A 20,242-nucleotide genomic window follows, 5' to 3' on the forward strand; every position below is an offset into this window, starting at 1 on the left:
TGAAGCACAGAAGCAGATATAACTAACCTGCTGCTAGGCTGGGATAGTGCGCCCACGGGTCAGGTGAAGGGCGGTGGCTGGGAAGGGGCAGGAGGGGCTTCTAGCAGCATTCTGCGTCTCGACCCACGAGTGTGTTCCTTTGTGAAAATCCATCGCACGGGGCACGGATGCTACATGCTTGTGCCCTGACCTGTATGCGTGTTACTCTTCAGCACAGAGTTCAGTTTTTGAAAACCACCTTCCTCTGAAGAGCCAGGAGATCTAACTGTGCGCCTCCTCCCGCCCCGCCCCCCGGCCCTCCTTGTCCTATCGTTTCAGCAGCTGCAGCCGCCACAGCTACCCCGGCAGCACCTCCAGCGGCCGCGCAACCCGTACCCAGTGCAGCAGGTCGCCCAGTTTCAAGGTGAGGCCGGTGCACACCTCTGCCATTGTATCCCTTCCAGTGGGCAAGTGTAAGTGAATGTAGAGCCAGTGACAATGCCACGGCTGCTGTGTTTGTGTCCAGGTAATATTAAAAATATTTAAGAACTGATGATGCCAACCAATCAGAATCCCAGGCGTTAACCTTTGGGTCGCTGGGCCCCAGAGAGGTCCTGGTGGGCCCGGGGCGGGGGCGGGGGGGCGGTGGGAGTGGGACTGGAGCAGCCGTTCTTTACCAAAGGTACGGAAGTATTTCGGGGGTTTAACAACCAGCAAAGACATACAGGTGCCGACTGACCTAATATCAGCCCTGCTTAAGTCCGGATCGTCATCTCAGTGGCCATGGGGAGGAGCGGGGGGAATCCCGTGTCACATCTTTCTTGCTAATCCCAGCGGGTCAGCTGACCAAAGCCCTCACTTCCAGCAACCGAAGTAAAAGAATCTGGCTTTCGGCAACCACTAATCTCTGCCGAACATAGAAGACAAATAGGGACTTGAGTTTGATTGGACTTTCTTGATCCTGCCGCCCTTTGCACAAATCCTGAATCATGGCCCCAGGAGCAATGGGTGCACTGTTTGTCCGGCGTTGCCATTCCTCTGTAAAGTAGAAGGTCCACTCAAATATCAATCCCTTCCGTCTCTAACAGAGAGAGCCCCTGTGGGTCTTGTATGGGGTGGAGGACGAGTCCGAGGACCCTTCCCAATCTCATCCACAGGAGTTTTCAGGGGGCCACAGGGGTCATGAAGCAGCAGAAATCCTAATTCCTGTCCTCTGTCCTTTCTGAAGACCTAGATCAATGCATCCTAACTTCCCAAATGTTACCTATCGCTTTGACAATCTGCCAAAAGCTATGAAGCCCCTTGCACAGAAATATCCGTATATAAAAATAAATACAAACTTTGTGGATCATTTCACAAGTGTTACCCTTTTCCATAGACTGGGGGTGAAAATTTTGTGATCTAGGGTAGCCTTTTTCAGTCTTTGGGTTGCAACACTCAAGTAGGTTGTGAAGATAATTGGCCACAACCAACATTTTTTAACGAAATAATAGGAATGATTGGAGTGTATCATAATTAGGGCAACTTTTGTTTCTGTCCTAAACCCACATGTGTATGTACTGTGAGTTGTGGCTTAAAGAGTCTGAAAGCCGCTGATGTTCACGGCCAGATCTCCCTGAAGATTGCCTGTGGAACCCCTGGGGCTTGAGCCGCTATCACCCCCTCCCATCCCTGGGACATTTATATCACTTCAGATCCCTTTGGACTCGACACAGGGAAGGACAAAGGGAATTGTTCTGTGCACTAAATTAGTGTCAATATTCTTTGAAGAATTCTGTTTCTCACTTGGTCAATGGTGGGGAGGAGTGGGAAATAGTCATTGTTACATGCGTAGTTTTTGTCGCAGACTCAGAGCCCTCTTTTGTACCTGTGGTTCTCAGACTTGAGCCTGCATCAGATCACCAGCACAGCTGGTTCAAAACAGAAGCCTGCCCTCACCCCCAGAGTCTCTGATTCAGTAGGTCTGGAGCGGGGCCTGAGAATTTGCATCTCTAACAGGTTCCCCAGAGTTGCTGTTGCTACTGGCCCGGGGCCATACTTTGGGAACTGGTGCTTTATATTATGAACTAATTTAAACCATTAAATCTGATAAACCTGGTATTGTGTCCCTTGAGTTTTCTAGGTTCATAACTCATGTATTATTTTTTGGAATACAGGGACCCACCAAAATTTAATAACTCCTCTATGTTATGAGTTATTCTGAATGGTTTGGGTCCAATTTAAAAGTTGTACTCTTTGAACTTTTCTAAAACCCCAAATCACAGGTAATCAACCTAAAAAACTTAGCTACACTTAGGCTAAACAACCAGTGACACTTTAGGGTTCCTAAGCTGGTTGATATGATAATTTTTAAAATTTTCTTCTGTATTTTCATGTACTTTACTGACATCCTAGATATCATAATGTTATGTATCTGGGAAAATAGCAGATTGATAGATAAAAAAATATTGTCCTTGGAGAGAAGTTCTGTTAGGAATAACTTGTCTGAGACCTACAGGTCCACTGACCACTACAGTTTTCAAAGGTTTTAAAGACGAACTTTCTCTTACTGAGTTCTGTGTCTCTGGGCAATGTTACATGCCTAGGGGAAAAGCTTATTTTACATAAATATAGACTTCTTGTGAGTGAAAATAGAACACAGACCCTTTTAGGGAAAAAATTGCACGTTACCGTCTCTGTTTGAATATGGAAAATTTTCTTTGACGTTGTGATGTTAACCAACAGACAAGAAAATTAATTTGACTACAGTATCTCACAGTAATATCTGTTTTAGACAAAAATAAAAAAGAAGAAAAAGTAGTCTGTTGTTTAACATATGTAGTTGTCAGATAAAGACAAGTTAATTCTTTGAAGGCATTTGAATTTTTTTCCTTTGTATATTTAAAATTACCCAAGTTCATAAAACCAGATTAATATGAGGGTTTTGTTTTTCTTAGGTTGAAAATATGGTGCTGACTGCTGATATTAAAAGGTCCTTTTTTTTTTTTTAATAAGAATTACATCTGGATAGTGTAGTCATTGACACCAAGTAAAACTAAAGGTTGGTTTGGATTAATGGTTCAATACTTCTTAAGAGGCACTGCAGCATTTTTGCCCTCTAAAGAAAGGAAACTATTTCTCATTCACAAAATTAGTCCAGTCAATATCTAATCCCTCAACATATTTATTCTAAGTTACAACAAAAATGTCCGAAATATGAAAGTCCTTTCATCTGTTTCCAGCAGCCTGTTTATGTAATTTGGGTCTATCCAATCAATCTCTGAGTCAGCAATATTTTTCCCTTAAATTTTTTTATAAGCAACTCAATAACCCATTTCACCACAGTTGATCAGATTGGCCATGTAGTCAATACAAATTTAGTTGTTAAGGTCACAAAGCTTCATAACAAGATTGCAAGTTGCAATATATACCACCAGCCAGTGTTTAATCAGGAACTTTTTTAAAAAATTCCACTTAGATACAATTAAGCTCAAAACAAAAAACTGAAACGTTTCTAGGGATCTCCCCCAGGTCTTTCTGGTTTCCCCACAGTAACCATTTCATTTTTCAATGCAGCATGATATTGATCTCAAGCCACAAAAACTTGTCTTAATCAAAATTCCCATAATTTTCTTTCTTAAAGAAAGAAAGAAAATATGGAGACATATTTGCTGCCCAGAAATCAATAACCCCATCAGGACGACAAAAACACACTTCAGTTATCTGCCAAGGTGCCAGGCTTAACAAGGTTACACTATTCTCATCTGGTTTCTCATCCAGGTTCCAGGTAGGATCAAATTTGCTTATAGTATCGATTGGCTCCCATGCTGTACCTTTTTTAAATGTCCAGGAAAAAAACTATTTTTCTTTTTTTCATAGACTTAATCATTAGCAGGGACAGAGAAAAATCCATTTCTGTGCACCTCCTAGCCCTTGACAACATTGACGGGTTCTAAGGGTGACATTTCTATTCTCTTGACTGGTTTAGAAATTTCCCGGAAACATGTAAAGAAGGACTCACTCAAATGTCTAATTAGAGTTGAGTGACTTGGCATTGATATTCTGGTCAACTTTTAAGCAGCATCATTAAAACTGCCTTAGTGGTCATTGCTGATTTGAAGGAGTGGCCTTTGTTGGAGAAATGCATAAAGTTCATTGCCAAGTAGCAAGTAGGAGGATGATTTCTTTTTCTAACTCAGGAAGCTGGCCAGTTCGCACTGACATATTATGATTCAGAGAATCTGGAGCATGTGGAGGTCTACAGAGTGGATCCAAGAAATGTCCCATCTGTCGAAATAGCTTCTTAGCAGAAGTGATAGCCTTTAACCTCTCGAATCCTACTCAAGTCTTAAGGGAAATTAGCCTAATGGTCTTTATTGATAGTATTCTCTACTGAACCATATGCCACTTCACAAATAGGATATGCAAAGTGATCAGCCATTTCTGCCTAATTTAGCCCAGGAGGTGAATTTCCTCTCACCTCCAAAAAGATGGTATCTTATTGGTTGAGGATGGCATCATATCAAGACGGGTGAGAAACGATTTGTTTCTGAAATGTGAACAAAAATAATATCAGGGTATATCAAATAGAAAAGTCAACTACAAAAGCCTGTGTACTGCATGGTCCCAATTTTCATGTGTCTATTTATATATTAATGTAAGTTAGCAGTGGTCTTCTCTGGATGATGGGAATGACTTTAATTTTCATCTTTATGCTTTTCACTATTTTCCAAATTTTTTACAATCAGCATATGTTACAGTCAGAAAAATAATACTCTGTTTTTTTTTAAGGATTTATTACGAGTAGCTCCTTTCATCTAAAAGAATTTTGTCAGTCCCCAAAAAAAGTCCAACAACCTGTTACCATGCATTGCTTGTAGAGATGAGTGAACGGGTCTGTCGTTTTCTCCCTGCAGGGTCTCCCCAGGACGTAGCAGCCGTGAGAAGTCAGGCGGCCCTCCAGAGCATGCGAACTTCACGGTTGATGGCACAGAACGCAGGCATGATGGGAATGGGAGCCTCCCAGAACCCAGGGACAATGGCCACAGCAGCCCAGTCGGAGATGGGACTGGCCCCTTACAGCACCCCACCTGCCAGCCAACCGGGAATGTACAATATGAGCACAGGAATGACCCAGATGTTGCAGCACCCAAACCAAAGTGGCATGAGTATCACACACAGCCAAGCCCAGGGGCCGAGGCAGCCCACCTCGGGCCAAGGGGTTGGGATGGTGAGTGGTTTTGGTCAGAGCATGCTGGTGAACTCGGCCATTACCCAGCAGCACCAGCAAATGAAGGGGCCGGTCGGCCAGGCCTTGCCCAGGCCCCAGGGCCCGCCGAGGCTGCAAAGCATTATGGGAACGGTCCAGCAGGGAACACAGAGCTGGCAACAGAGGAGCCTACAGGGGATGCCTGGGAGGACTAGTGGAGAATTAGCATCATTCAACAACGGCGCCAGCTACCCACTGCAAGCTGGCCAACCGAGGCTGACCAAGCAACACTTCCCACAGGGACTGAGCCAGGTGGTGGATGCGGACACTGGCACAGTGAGAACCCTCAACCCAGCTGCCATGGGTCGGCAGATGATGCCACCGCTCCCGGGGCAGCAAGGCACCAGCCAGGCCAGGCCCATGGTCATGTCTGGCCTAAGCCAGGGCATTCCCAGCATGCCAGCATTCAGCCAGCCCCCGGCACAGCAGCAGATGTCCAGTGGCGGTTTTGCCTCAAGCAGCCAGAGCCAAGGCTACGAGCGGAACCCCCCTCAGGACATGTCATACAATTACAGTGGCGACGCAGCTGGGGCATCCTTCCCCAGCCTCTCGGACAGTGCCGATCTCGTGGACGCCATCATCAAAGGTGGGCCAGGGGATGAGTGGATGCAGGAGCTCGATGAATTGTTCGGAAACCCCTAGTCAAGAGGGGCCCGGCAGCCACAACCCTAGTGGTTAAAGCTTCAACCGTGAAAAAGAAACAGGATGTTGCCTCATCCTTGTTTTTTCGTTTATTTGACCTGCGTAATCTGAGCAAAACTGCAGCTGGCTGACAGTGGAAGATCCAGGTGCCAATCCACAGCCCCACTGGGCCTCATTTCACCTGATTTTCACACAGCAATCAAGACAGATGCCCTGCGAATCCCGCTGCGAGAGAGGGGGACGCACCAGAGACAGGTGGGGAAGATGCTTCTATAGCCCCTCTGCTTGGCCCTCCCTGTGATCGTCCGGCCCAGCAAGAGCCGCTCTGGCCAAGACAGACTGCTGCCCGACGTGAGGTGGCCGTCAGCCCCTCCTGGCCCTGGTCCAGAGTCTGTAGCTTTGGAGACACAAAGGAGAGAGAGCCTGGGACTGAGAGTCCCATGGAGCCTGCTGGGTGGTGGCACAAGCCAAGAGCACACGTCAGAAGCGCGCTGAACTCCGGCTACAAAGAGATGTCAGGCCTCAAGACATGCTATTGGGTCTGGAGGGTAGGTGCAAAGAACAGTGAGATGTCACAGGAAGACACAGGATCCTACAGGGCTGTCTCCTGCCCGTGATGACCCTCAGGAATTTTAGAGCCATTGCCTCACAGGGTGAGCTTGGAGAAGGGTCCTGGCAGTCCTGGGCGGGCAGCCCTCTGCTGGTGACCGGGGTGGCCGTCACTCTGGGGAGTTGAGCTGGAGCCTCCTGAGGACCTGATAGGACCCAGTATATCTTGGCAGTTCCCATCTACTCCCGGAGGCCGAGGATGGAGAGGCCCAGGCTGGACGCTGTGTGTCCGCTAGCACATCCGCCTTTCTCCCCGGTCCCTGCCCTTATTCCTCCTCGCCTCTACCCCAGCCTGCCCTTGCTCCTCCTTGCAGACTAGCCAAGAAGAAATGAAGCTTTTGTGTTTAGGGAGTCCGGGCAGAGGGAAAATAGGTGCAAGAAGAACTTAGACAATGCCTGAAATGCAACGGTGACACTGGAGTTTTCTTTCTCTGCCTGGAACTGAGCGGGCCACTCGATGCTTCTGGGACACCAGGGAGGACTGGCCTGGACATCACTGGCTCTGGCTCCCTTTGGGAAAATCCTAGGGGTGAGGCTCTAAAATCAGCCTGGCCCTTCATCCCTACTCACCAGAAAGACAAATCTCAAACCCTGAAAGTTGAGGAACTGAAAAATCAATTGCTCCACTTCACACATTTTGATGACAACGAAAAGGAAGCAGGTATGGTTCCTTTCCTGTGGGCAAAGTGATCCACTCCTGAAGTTCTGTACAGTCGTTCTCTTTGTAATTCACTCAAATCTGCCCTAACTGAAGTCTGTCTGAAGGGATCCACAGCCTCCACTGTCGTAAAGCTGATCTCATCCGTCCTTTCCTCCCCTCCCACTGTCATGTTTTGGAGGCCGCGTGGCATAACCATTGTCCTAAGTGAGTGAGAGTGGCGTGAGCTTTCCTCCCGCCACCCCCTCCCTCCGCGTCCAAAAGGCAGGCTCCCTTCTGCGCACTCACGTGTTAACTCGCCACACCAGAGCCCCAGCCCAGCCACGGGAGCCGGACTGGCTGCTCTGGGGGCGGGTCCTGGGAAGGAAGGGGGTTCGAAATGAAGAGCTGGGGCAGAGGGTGCAGAGAGGCGGCAGGCAGGCAAACACTGCCCTTGACTTGCTCGCCAAGTACCAAGGTCATAGCCCTACTCAGCCAGGGGCAGGATGGAGAACAAGTGGGCCACCCCTGGGAAGAGGTGCTGGGTGGCAGGCTGACTGTGAACGCCCTGTGTGGGGAGGGGCACTGCCAGGGAAACTTTTGGGTGGAAACAGATGAAAACCAAAAACGAACAGAAGAAAGTAAACAAATGAGAAGACACAGAATATATAATTACCTTTTTCTGAAAGGTACAGGAAATAAATGTATAAGAAATGATGAGAAACTGGAGGTGGCTGATGGAGGGGGAGGGGCGCTCCATGCTCTTTTTAAAGCTTCCTCCAAATGCTCAGTACTGGGACCAACGACATAGAGAGGTAGATTTTAACAAGGTGGTTTTGTTTTGTTTTTGTTTTTACTACGGTGCTGATGTATATGTAATGTCTAAAAAAAGTTATTTGTAAATAAGTTTTTACAATATGACAGATATCACTGGGTCTACTATCTGTAAAAAAATATACATATAAATATATATATACTGTTTGTTTAAAATAGAGTATTTTTATTTCATTCCTTAACTCATCATCCCAGCAGTGGTATTGCACTTCAGATGACATCATATTACTAATTTGTACTGTATGACCTATGGCAACTTCCTCCATTTGATTCAGATTTTTCTAGTTTTCTGTTTTTACTTTGTACATTGAGCATTGCTTATTTCCTTTTAAGAAGAAATGTACAGAACTCTGAAATGTAGAAATGAAGTGATGTTGACATACCACTTTTAAAGAAAAAAAACAAATAAAAGATCATTATCTGAACCAATCCAAAGTTGAGTTTATTTTAGAACTGTCACCGGAGCTCCAGCCTTAGTTAAGCAGATGGATTATGCCTGGGTTTTAATTGATTAACTGCAGTTCTTGTCTCAAAATTTTTATATCATTATTTAAACATTTAAGTAACAGTGGAGATCAATCATTCCCAGCCTTTTTAATTCCACCACGCTATTAAAATGTTCTAAATTTGCACTCCAGGAGATGTGGCAAAGGTAAAAGAAGAGAGTCACCTATGAAAGGAATATACTGAATCCATTTGTAGACTCGGAACCATAACAATTCAAATTCCACCTGGTCTCACACACACACACACACACACACACACACACACACACACACCCCTGTGTGTGGCTGCGGCTCTTTGGAGAACAGCCTGGCTTGGCCAGCACCACCCACAGAGAGTTGAATGTGCTTAGAAGTTTACATCCCTCCAGACTGACGTTAGCCAATGACCTGCTGGTGCAGGAGCGTGAGAGCCCAGTTAACTTACCTGGACAAACCCTGAGATAGCATTTCTGTTCCAAGGCCCCCTGCAGGATCAGGCAGAGGCTGGGACTTTGCCAGAAGGTGCCCCCTCGCTTGGCTTCCTGCCTTTTTCTGCCCTGTTTCCCCCACTCCCTCAGTTTCCCCTCCTGGGAGCCCTTCGGTGACAAATCACACACATGTGAATTCACTCCACTTCTAGAAGACCTGACCTAAGTCTTCCCATCAAACTTTAAAAAGCATGGTAAAGCAACATGTTTCAAAACTGTCTGGGTGAAGCAGAAAAAGAGGCCACAAGAATAAAATAAGGTCATCATCAAAAATAGATCCAGGGCTTCCCTGGTGGCGCAGTGGTTGAGAGTCTGCCTGCCAATGCAGGGGACACGGGTTCGAGCCCTGGTCTGGGAGGATCCCACATGCCGCAGAGCAACTAGGCCCATGAGCCACAATTACTGAGCCTGCGCATCTGGAGCCTGTGCTCCGCAACAAGAGAGGCCACGATAGTGAGAGGCCCGCGCACCGCGATGAAGAGTGGCCCCCACTTGCCGCAACTGGAGAAAGCCCTCGCACAGAAACGAAGACCCAACACAGCCAAAAATAAATAAATTAACTAATTAATTAAAAAAAAATATAAAAAAAAAAAAAAAAAAAAAAAAAAAAAAAAAAAAAAAAAAAATAGATCCAAAGCAAAGGTGAGTTTTAATATGTACAAACCAAGAGAAAGAATGAACTTGACTATGGAAGAAGAGACCAGCCCTACCCATGGTGGGCTGTGGTTCCAAACCAGCTGACAAATAACACCATGTAGAAAACAATGTGACACTGGGCTCTGTCCCAGTGATATGGGCTTAGTGACATGAGATCAAAAATGAACTGATTCGCGGGTGGGGATGGGAAGGCTGACAACAGAATAAAAACATGAAGTCTGAGAAGGGCTGAGTACTACTCCTTGTCCTGATGAGTCAAAACCACATATTTTTATTTACTGCACTGGATGGATGGAATACCATTCTCCTTTAAAATGATTTATTTATAATCGTGTTGACCTTTATAAAGTCCCAGCACAGCAACTGTATAACGGGGGAAGAAGGAGAATAAACATCTTTCCAAGAAGTCACTAGGCACTTGCCCCGAAGAAGGAGGTACTTTATTGCTGAAAGTTAAGGAACATTAGAAAGCATTAAAGGAGCTATTTCTGCCTTTAACCACTCTTTTCAAGGAAGGTTGTATCTAGAGAAAAAGGATAAAAAACAAATGACCTGATATTTTTCCTTATTAATGACTTTTTTGGCCACACCTCCCCTACTTCCAATCCTGCAAAGAAAAGTGTGAGAGGAAAAATACCTTGGAAGAGAGCAGGGCTGCTTGTTTGTGTAATCAGTCCTTTATCTTTCTAACTTATTTTTCATTTTAAGTTCTAAGGACATTATATTTCCATGCTGGTGTTCTCTGGACAAGTTACTACAGACACCTGTTTCATTTCATAACAGGCAGAGGTAATTAGGGCAACATTCACACACTTGGGGCCCAAGTGTCCCTGCCACGTCTAGGATAGCTGCTGGGCCAGAGCTAATGCTATGGCTCTATCCCTACCTCAGATCCCAAGTCAAGGATGCAGCACTCAACATAAAAATCTTCAGAGCTACTGAGAACCTGACTTTAGCTTTTAACTTTGCTTCAGATATTTAAACTTGTACGACAATCATTTTCAAACAATCAGAAAAAAAGAATAGTACAATGAATAACTATACACTTACCAACCTGATTTGATACTTGTTAACACTTCACCATATATGCGTCGCATATATATTTTGTGGAACCATTTCAAAGTAAGCTATACACGCGCAGTCACTTTACCCCTCAACCTCCCAGCATACCTCGCCAAAGAATTAGGGCATTTTCTTTCCTAGACACAACATCATTATCGCACCTAACACAATTAATTCCCTAATATCTAATTCTCACTCCTTATTCAAATCGTCCCAAATGTCTCCCATAGCTGTTTTTTCCTAACCAGGAATTGATCAAGGATCCCACGTTGCCATTTGGGTTTTATGCCTCTTAAGGGTATCTTTTAATGCAGAAAAGTTCTTCTCCATCTCTTTGTTTATAACATTGACTTTTTGAGGCAAGGAATCTGATTTCTAAAAATAAAATCAGTCAATTTACTAATATGTAAAAAATATGTATGTCAGATCAGAAACCCACATCTCCCTGGCCAACACGTTTGCTCCCTGTAACTAAATTATAGGAATTAAAATCATCAAGAGGTTGCCTTGGTGACAATAGAATTGGAACAAAGGAAATAAATTCTATAGTTCAGATATTTTTAAAGATAAAAAGCTTTGATATGCGGGTGGGACCATCTTTTTTCCACATGTTGTTTAACCAAACTCTGTGTGTGTGTCTGTGTGTGTGCGTGTATGTGTTTATAGTTTAAATAGTTCCAATTTAAATGCAAGATAGAAATTGTTTAAAAATTCTCAAGTGTAAGATTTGGAAAGTTGTGGTTTTTTTCCCACTTCCAAAGGATAATGAGTTTGCAGTAATTATGCTTTATGGTCAAAAATTTGCACTTTACCCCCTGGCGGGACACATTAAATTTAAGTTCTCCACGAAAAAAAAAAAAATTGTACTTTCTCTTCCTTTATTGTCTTCAATGTGTAAAACAATTAAAATGTCACAATACGAGTCACTATAACTGACTGAAATACTAAAAAGTAAAAAGACCATAGAACCATAGCGTTTTAAAATATTAGCCCCATTTTACCTGAGAAAAAAACTGAGGCAGAGAGCTACACGGCTGTGGTAGCATAGCCAGCGAGTGGTAGAACAGGGTTAGTGTTGACTAGCCCTGGAGTCTTCACTTCTTTTGCTGCACGACCTCTACGGTGAGCTGCCTTATCCAGAGTCAAAGAGCCAGTTAGTGGGGGAACTGGGCTGATATCCAGATACCCCATTCCCAGACTGGTCGTTCTCAGTGTACTCTGGGGTACTTAGCCCAGCTATTTGGGATGCAAGAGGTTGTCGTGTCTTCTCCCCTACTATTTTGGAAACACTAGTGTTTTAATGCCTTTATTTTTCTCTATTATTCATAGCCTCTGTAACTGCCTTTGTACCCACACACCAAAAAAGGCCCAATAAAAAGTTTCTTGGAGATGCCTACACCAGATTCAAGGCTGTCACACTTTCTTTAGAAAAATTATAGAGAGCTCTTTTCCTGATGCTAAAAAGTTATATATGCTCATAATTCCATTCTCCTAAGGTCCCTGAAGACTCATTCCCATTTTACAGATGAAGAAAGTGAAGAAAGGTCATTTGCCTTTTGCCAGACAGTGACTGCACGTCAGGGTCCAACAGCAGCAGGCCCCCAGCCCCGCGTGGCATGGGAAGTGCAGTGGAACCCAGCCTAGGCTCTCCAGCCATGACCATGACCCTCCTTCCCCTGCCCAGGGGCAAGATATTCCCCGAGCACTCTTCCCTGGATGGTTTCTTGAAAATGACGCACCTTTTTTTTTTTCTTTTTCCTTTGTTCGTTACAAAGTCCATTTTCACAGCCAGATGTGTTTTGTGCTGTTAGTTAATGACTCTCTTCTCTGGCTACTTGATGTGTTTGCCTGACTTCCCTCACCAACTGTTGCATTCCTGCAACTAATGAAGTGGGCTCAGATGCCTTATCACAGCATCTATCTGGAACTTTCCATCAAGAGAGAAGCAGTCTTAGAGGTGAGTGATGGCAGTGGTCCACGGAAAGCCCTAGACACAGACAGGTCAGGCTGCTTTCTCCCTACACCAGCAGTCATGACTTTGGCATGTGCTTCTAAAACCAGGGCTTAACACACTTCCACTGACGCTACGGATCCCCCGCCTCAGAGCAAACTTCAGTTGTTAGACTAACAGGAAAATCTAAAGGGGATGTTTCTACAAAGCCATTTCAAAAAAAGGAGACTTACTTCTTTTAATTGAACATGTGGCACCATCTAACCTTTAGAGTGGAAACATCTTCTGCAAGCATTTGAGCAAAGGGAGGGGGGAACATTAGAAATGCCTCAGTTTCTTGGCAACATTGAAGTCCAGGTATTCATCCAGAAAGCCGTTTGCAATCCCCACGGTGCCTAGGACAGTCAACAAGGCCAAAAGCCCCAGACTCAACCGGAAACCAGTGATCCTGCAGGTGGATGTGAAAGAGAGAGAGGTGATAAGTAAACTGGGCTTCAGGGATGAAGCTGGGGAGCCTGGGGCAGAACTCTCATTGTGGACACTGCCCAGAACTTCCATGTTTTTGCCATTTGAAAATTTTGATTCATCAGATAAATTAAAGAAGATGCCTAGCCACAGAGGTCAAGTGGCTCCTTTTGAACATTCAAAGGATTATCAAGGCTGGGAGGGATTATTTCCTTGGTAACTTTTGGGAGATAGTGCAAAATGTTTGCAAGGATTTAAAGTGTGGTGGTCAAAAGAGTGCACACTTAGTGTACAGTTTTATCCTTGCAATTTCCTGTCTCACACCTAATTGTGTAGGGCCTGGTGAGACTTGGCCTCAGGCAACATAGATCACTTCTGCCATCATAGCCATCAGTGCTGTATTACTCTGTATTACAGGAAGCTAATATAGACTCCATCCTGCTACTTTTTGTCTAAACACACAATTCTTGGGTGTTCCTTACCTTTTTTTTAGCAGCTTCTGAGTATCCCCAGAAATACTGGTGACGGACATATATGTACACCAGACTTGTCTGGTGTACTTGTCTAAGTATCAAAAACTATAGAGAAAAAAAATAGAAAAGACACAGAACATGATGGCAGCCTCTCAAAATGCGGTGTGAAAAGTTGACAATACTCACAGAACGTGTATCTAACAAAAGACTTGTGTGCAGAACTCTGGCAATTCAATAATGAAAGAAAAACAACTTAGTGTTTTGAATGGGCAAAATATTTGAATAGAAAATTCACATAGCAAGATAAACAAATGTACCAATATGCACATGAAAATTTTTTCAACATTATTCAACATCATTCAATATCAGCAAAACTGCAATTTAAAACCACAATGAGATGACACTACTTGCACACCCACCAGAATGGCGAAATTTTAAAAAGACTGAAGCATAAAATATTGGGGGTGTTGGAATCTCATACATTATTGGTGGGAATGCAAAATGGTACAGCCACTTTGGGAAAAGTTCTGGTAGTGTCTTATAAAACTAAACATTACTTTTTGACCCAGCAATTCCTTCCTTTCCTGTGTATTTACCCAAGAGAAATGAAAGCACGTGTCCATAAAAAGACTTGTACAGAATGGTCATTGCAGCTTTATTCATAATAGCCAAACACTGAAAACAGCCTGGAAATCTATCCACAGGAGAATGGATAACCAAACTGTAATAACCATACAATGGAGCCCCACTGGCGATGAAAAGAAACAGACAACTTGCAACAAACAGCACGGTGAATCTCAGAAATATTCTGCTGAGTGAATGAAGCATTATACAAGAGTACATACTATGATTCCAATTATAGAAAGTTCTAGAATGGACAAAACTAAACTATGATTTAAAAAAATCAGAGCATTGTCTGCCTCTGAAAGGGACTGGGAAGGACCTGAGGAAACTTTCTGAGTGGTTGTCATGTTCCATATCTTGATAGGGCTTTGAGTGACAGGTGTATACACTTGTCAAAACTCATTGGATGGTACACTTAAGATTTGTGCATTTCACTAAATACAAATTTTACCTAAAAGAAATGTAAAATGTGGGGTTATGTTCTGCCATCCAGTCCAATGAAAACTCTCAATATCTTCCCTACACTAGGGACCCTCTGTCTTCCTCAACTCTTCACAGATGTAAATTGCCAGAGCCCTCTTAGAAACACTAGAAGTCTGTCTGTGGGACTCTGATATGCTGGATAAAATGAAATTCATTATTTTATTAGGTCATAAACATTTTTTTTGGCTTCTACTATATACCAGGTATTATTCTAAGGATTGGAGTTAGCTGTGAAAAAGATACAAGCTCCCTGGCCTTATGGAGTTTATCATCAAAGACAGACAACAAAGGGGAAAATTGAAGAAAAATAGACTTGAACGTGCTGTGAAGGAAATGAAGGAGGATGGGGCGCCAGGAACTGGAGGAGGCCGCCTGTAGGAAGGGTCAGGGAAGGCCCCTCTGAGGGGATGACGCTTGTGCTGGGCCCCGAAGGATGAGAACGAGGGGGCCCAGCAAACAGCAGGAGGAGAAAGGGTGGAAGGGCCACCTGGCCTCTGAGGAAGGGGAGAGATCCTGAGCACGCTGCGGTTTAGAAACTCCCTATCTAATCCATTACTCCCACAAATCCAATGGGAACTGTTCAAGGCAGTTAATAGGCAACCTACTCTGGATGAGAAAGAGTGCAAATTACAAGATACCCAAGAAATCCTTTCCTGATAGGCGGTCGGCCTCATTCAGCCCATCACAGTGAAATCCAAAGGTTCAAATGGCAGCGGCCGAGTCCCATTAACAAAAGGCACTTTTGTTATTAGTTGTGAATGTGGTCTCACCTGACAAGGACCTCCCGCCTTCATTCTTGCCCTTAAGGGATAAAACTGTAAGTTGGAACAAAGTTAAATCATTCTCTAGAGGACATTTTAGCTGAAATTTCTCAGTTGACAGTAAAAATTACAAGAGGGGAGGTGATAGGGTTGCCTTTAAAAACCAGTTAGATTTGGGGTTATTTAAATCGTAGCAATCAGGTGTCAAACCCAAATGAGGCCACGAGAGTTATAAGAAAAAGGGATTGAATTTCTCCAAATAAGGTAGCTGAGGCTAGTCTGAGCTTCCATGAAAGGGGCGGGCAGAGTTTGGGTAAAGCCCTCAGCGCGCCAAGGATACCCCCATTCAAATGGAAAACAGATGTTTATAGAGTTTCTACATACAGTAGCAGCAGCCCTACATCCTTGGAAACTCTTAACAAAAAGTACACGGGTTGTTGGGTCAAATACCTATAAACCCTGCTCTGTACTCGAAAGCTACTTTTCTCCTACATTGGGAAATGTTAAGTTGGACAAACGACTTAACCTCTCTGTACTTCAGTTTCCTCACCTGTAAAGCAGGAATGAATTACAGACCCTGCCACAGAGGAAGATAAATCCTACATCTGAGATAATACACGCATGACACTTAAAAACTGTACCTGGCACAAAGTAAGTATTCAATAAATATTAGCTATAATTATTAGGGTGAACTGTTAATTCTGTGTTCTGTTCCTGCAAATAAATTAGAATTTAGCATATTAGATTTGAAGACAAAATCGCATGTCATATTCATTCTGGATTCCCCCACGTACAGTTTGTTCCAAGTTTTTAAAAAATCACTGAATTAAATTGCAATGACGCCGAAGTTAGCCTATCTGCAGCACAGTGTTCTTTGATGCAAACAGACAATGCTTATTTTGTTTAAAACAACTTCCAGGATCGGTAGATGTCTGGTTGTGTATCTGCTGTTTAATAGTTGTAAGGACCATAGTCGTCATTAAACTTACCTTGGTTGAAATACCATCCAGCCATCCACAATGTAATCATAAATATTGGGTAAAACTCCACACAGTTTTGTCTGCAGGAAGAAAATAAAGATGTGGGTTATTTTATGAAAAAAACTATACATCAAAGCAGTGAGTTTTCATCTACAGGTAAATGTCCACCCTCTTCTTACAAAAATAATTATAAGAATTAACCTAAAGAGCATAAATGTCCTTACAGGTAAAATTAGTCTTTCAAGGTGGGACTCAAACATTTTTTTAAACCTCAGAGCAGGGCTAAGAATCACTCTCCTACGTGTAAGTTGCCAGCAATAGAAATGAAGTGTAGCTCTTTTCCAAAAGACGGGCCTGGAGATGGTCCTGATTCCGAGCCTAAAGATCATTCTGTATCTTATCTAAATAACCCAGAAAATAACTCAATTCATATTAAATGGATTTCTTCCCCAGAATTCCCTTGCATCTATTGCCTTCCATTTGAGCTACTCAGCACATTAAAAATGGTTTTTAAATAATTCCCCTAAAGCCTCCTGAAATAAATGAATGAGTGTATTTCATTCCCATTTTATGGAGGAAAAAAAACTAAAGACTGAGAACCCAAGCTGATGGATGCCTTGCAGAGAAACAGAGGTAGTCTGTGTCATCTCCAGATTCCAAAGCTCTGTCCTAATGTCAAGTCAAATAGCTTCTATTCATAGAAGACTTGGATAGAAAATTTGACACTATTTTAAGCGAAAGGGAATGCTTCTCTGGGAACTATAATTAATTCATCTGCACCTAGCAAAAGGAAAAAAGATGAACTATAGTCATCTTCCTTCCTGTGCTACACCCCCAAGTGATCTTGGTTAGGTTGGCTGAGCTCTTTCCTGACAATATCACAACCGGAAAAAAAACTTTAATGTAATTCGCAATGAGGTCTTGAGTTGATCCTGGTGGAAGAGTCATAGTCTACAGGATTAGAAATGATCCTACATCCTTCCTTAAGCTGTAAAGCTTAAGTATGTAAGGTTATGAGGCAATTGACCCAGAAACAGTTGATTCTGGTTCTTGAAGGCTGAGTTTTCTAACCCAGGTCACCATGAATGATTCTTCCTTTTTTTTTTTTTTCTTTTTTTTTCTTTTTTTTTTCTCTTTTCTTTCTTAATGAAAAAAAAAGTGTTTTGTTTTCTTTTCTTTTGTGACCAAGATGGTGACATGGGAGGCTCTTAAACTTCCCTCCTCCCACAGATGCACTGAATGTACAGATACACACAGAGCAATTCCCTCTGAAAGAAATCCAGAAACCAGCTGAATGACTCCTACACATCAGGCGAATAAGAAAATAGCCACACTGGCAGTTCCCTGGTGGCCTAGTGGTTAGGATTCCAGACTTTCATTGTCGTGGCCCAGGTTCAATCTCTGATCAGGGAATTGAGCTCCTGCAAGCCGTGTGGCATGGCCAAAAAAAAAGTAGCCACACTGAAATAAGTAGGAGAAGCTGAGACACACTCATCATAAACACCACCCCTAGCATAGCACCATACATTCAGGAGAAAATCCTCAACCCCCAGCTTCTCCCTGAGGAGCAAAGGGTTTAGATTGCATATCTAGCACCCCAACTTTTAAGACTTCCACCTGAGGGCTGGGTCCCCAAAACACCTAGTTCTGCAAGCCAATGGGGCTTGCATCCATGAGACCCACAGGACTATAGCAAACAAAAAAGCAATTCTTAACAGAGCACACGAACACTCAGTACAGCTAAGCCTCCAGGCCTCAGTGCAGAGGGAGCAGGCAAAAACTCCTGTCTCCAGTCTTTCTCTAGAAAGGGTTTGACTCCATACTTTACAAGCTGACGTCTGGAGACCCAGTTTCTAGTTTAGCACATATCCAAGGGCTAGCTGAGATCTTCTCTGGAGCCCAGGGGAGCTCATGGGCACTTCTCTTGCCTACTTCCTTCAATTTGCTCCATTGATAAAACCAGATTGCCAGCATCTGTCTGGAAGGAGTCTGTACACACATCTGGCACCCCAGCTTTTGCAGTTTCTCTCTGAGGGACCGGCCTCCAAATCATCTAGCTCTGATAGCCAATGAGGCTTGCATTCACAAGTCTCACAGGACCATAGCAAACAAAGAAGCAATTTTAAACTTTGCAAGCCAGAAGGGAGTGGGAAGATATACTCAAAGTGCTGAAAGAAAAAACTGCCAACAAAGAATACTCTACCCTGCAAAGTTGTCCTTCAAAATTGAAGAGATAAAGAATTTTAGAAACAAAATCTGAAGGAGTTCATTACCACTAGACTTGATATAAGAAATGTTAAAACGAGGTCTTCAGAGAAAAACAAATACTGTATGATATCACTTACATGTGGAATCTAAAAATTTACAACAAACTAGTGAATATAACATAAAAGAAGCAGTCTCAGAGATATAGAGAACAAACTAGTGATTACCAGTGTGGGAGGGGGCAATAGAGGAGTGGGGGAGTGGGAAGTACAAACTACTGGGTGTAAGATAGGCTCAAGGATGTATTGTACAACATGGGGCATATAGCCAATATTTTGTAACAACTGTAAATGGAAAGTAACCTTTGAAATTTTTATTTAAAAATTAATAAAAATACTGACATATGTAAAAAATATAGGTCCTCAAGTTGAAATGAAAGGATGCTAATTACTAATATGAAAATATATGAAAGTATAAAACTCACCAGTAAAGGTAAATATATAATTTAATTCAGAATTCTCTCATATTGCAGTGATGGTGGGTAAATCACTTACAACTCTAGTATAAAGGTTAAAAGACAAGAGTATTAAAAACAAAACAATAATAATTTATTAATAGCTATACAATATTAAAAAATATAAATTTGTGACATCAAAAACATAAAATGGGGAAGGACTGTAAAAATATAGAGCTTTTGAATGTATTCAAAGTTAAGTTGCTATCTGCTTAAGATGGACTGTTATAAATATAAGATGTTTTATGTAAGCTTCTCGGTAACCACAAAGCAAAAGTCTATAGTAAAAAAAAAAAAAATAGTCTATAGTAGATATACAAAAGATAATGAAAAAGGAATCAAAGCATAGCACTCTAGAAAATCATCATATTACAAAGGAAGAGAGCAAGAAAGGAACAAAGGAATTACAAAACAGCCAGAAAACAATTAACAAGATGTCAATAGTAAGTTCACACCTATCAATAATGACTTTAAATGTAAATGAACTAAAGTCTCCAATCAAAAAGCACAGAGTGGCTAAATGGATAAAAAATATAAGACCCAACTATATGCTGCCTACAAGAGATTCAGATAAAATAGACTTTAAGCCAAACACTTTAACAAGAGATAGAGATGGTCATTACATAATGATAAAGGGATCAATTCATCAAGAAGATATGACAAGTGTAAATATTTATGCACCCAACATTAGAGCACCTAAATATATAAAGCAAATATTAACAGATCTGAAGGGAGAAACACACAGCAATACAATAAGAGTAGGAGACTTCAATACCCCACTTTCAACAATGAATAGACCATCCAGATGGAAAATCAATAAGGAAACATTGGGCTTAAACTACACATTAGACCAGTAGACCTAACAGACATATTCAGAACATTCCAGTTAACAACAGCAAAACAGACATTTCTTCTCAAGTGCATATGGAATAGGATAGATCAAAAAATAAATAAACTTAAGAATATTGAAATCATATCAAGCATCTTTTCTGACCACAATGGTATGAAACTAGAAATTAAATACAAGAAGAAAACTGGAAAATTCATATATATGTGGAGATTTAAAAACATGCTCTTGAACACGAGTCAAAGAAAAACATCAAAAGGGAAATCAAAAAATATCTTGAGACAAATGAAAATGGAGA

The 20,242-nt window shown here is 42.5% G+C and overlaps 2 protein-coding genes across 2 annotated transcripts in view; one reads left to right on the forward strand and one right to left on the reverse strand.

Annotated features, from left to right (window-relative positions):
• MAML3 (mastermind like transcriptional coactivator 3) overlaps positions 1-8,219 on the forward strand; it is a 416,506-nt gene extending 408,287 nt beyond the window's left edge. The window contains exons 4-5 of the mRNA XM_061192583.1: positions 319-403; positions 4,875-8,219. Of these exons, the coding sequence (XP_061048566.1) occupies positions 319-403; positions 4,875-5,869 (1,080 nt within the window). The 3' untranslated portion in view covers positions 5,870-8,219. The remainder of the gene's footprint in view (positions 1-318; positions 404-4,874) is intronic.
• Positions 8,220-12,810: 4,591 nt separating this feature from the next.
• Positions 12,811-20,242, reverse strand: part of MGST2 (microsomal glutathione S-transferase 2) — a 30,315-nt gene continuing 22,883 nt past the window's right edge. Inside the window, exons 3-5 of the mRNA XM_061191665.1 lie at positions 16,388-16,458; positions 13,520-13,616; positions 12,811-13,040 (exon numbers count right to left, since the gene is read on the reverse strand). Coding sequence (XP_061047648.1) covers positions 12,911-13,040; positions 13,520-13,616; positions 16,388-16,458 — 298 coding nt within the window. The 3' untranslated portion in view covers positions 12,811-12,910. The remainder of the gene's footprint in view (positions 13,041-13,519; positions 13,617-16,387; positions 16,459-20,242) is intronic.

Source organism: Eubalaena glacialis, chromosome 5 (assembly GCF_028564815.1).
Source record: "Eubalaena glacialis isolate mEubGla1 chromosome 5, mEubGla1.1.hap2.+ XY, whole genome shotgun sequence".
NCBI lineage: Eukaryota > Metazoa > Chordata > Mammalia > Artiodactyla > Balaenidae > Eubalaena > Eubalaena glacialis.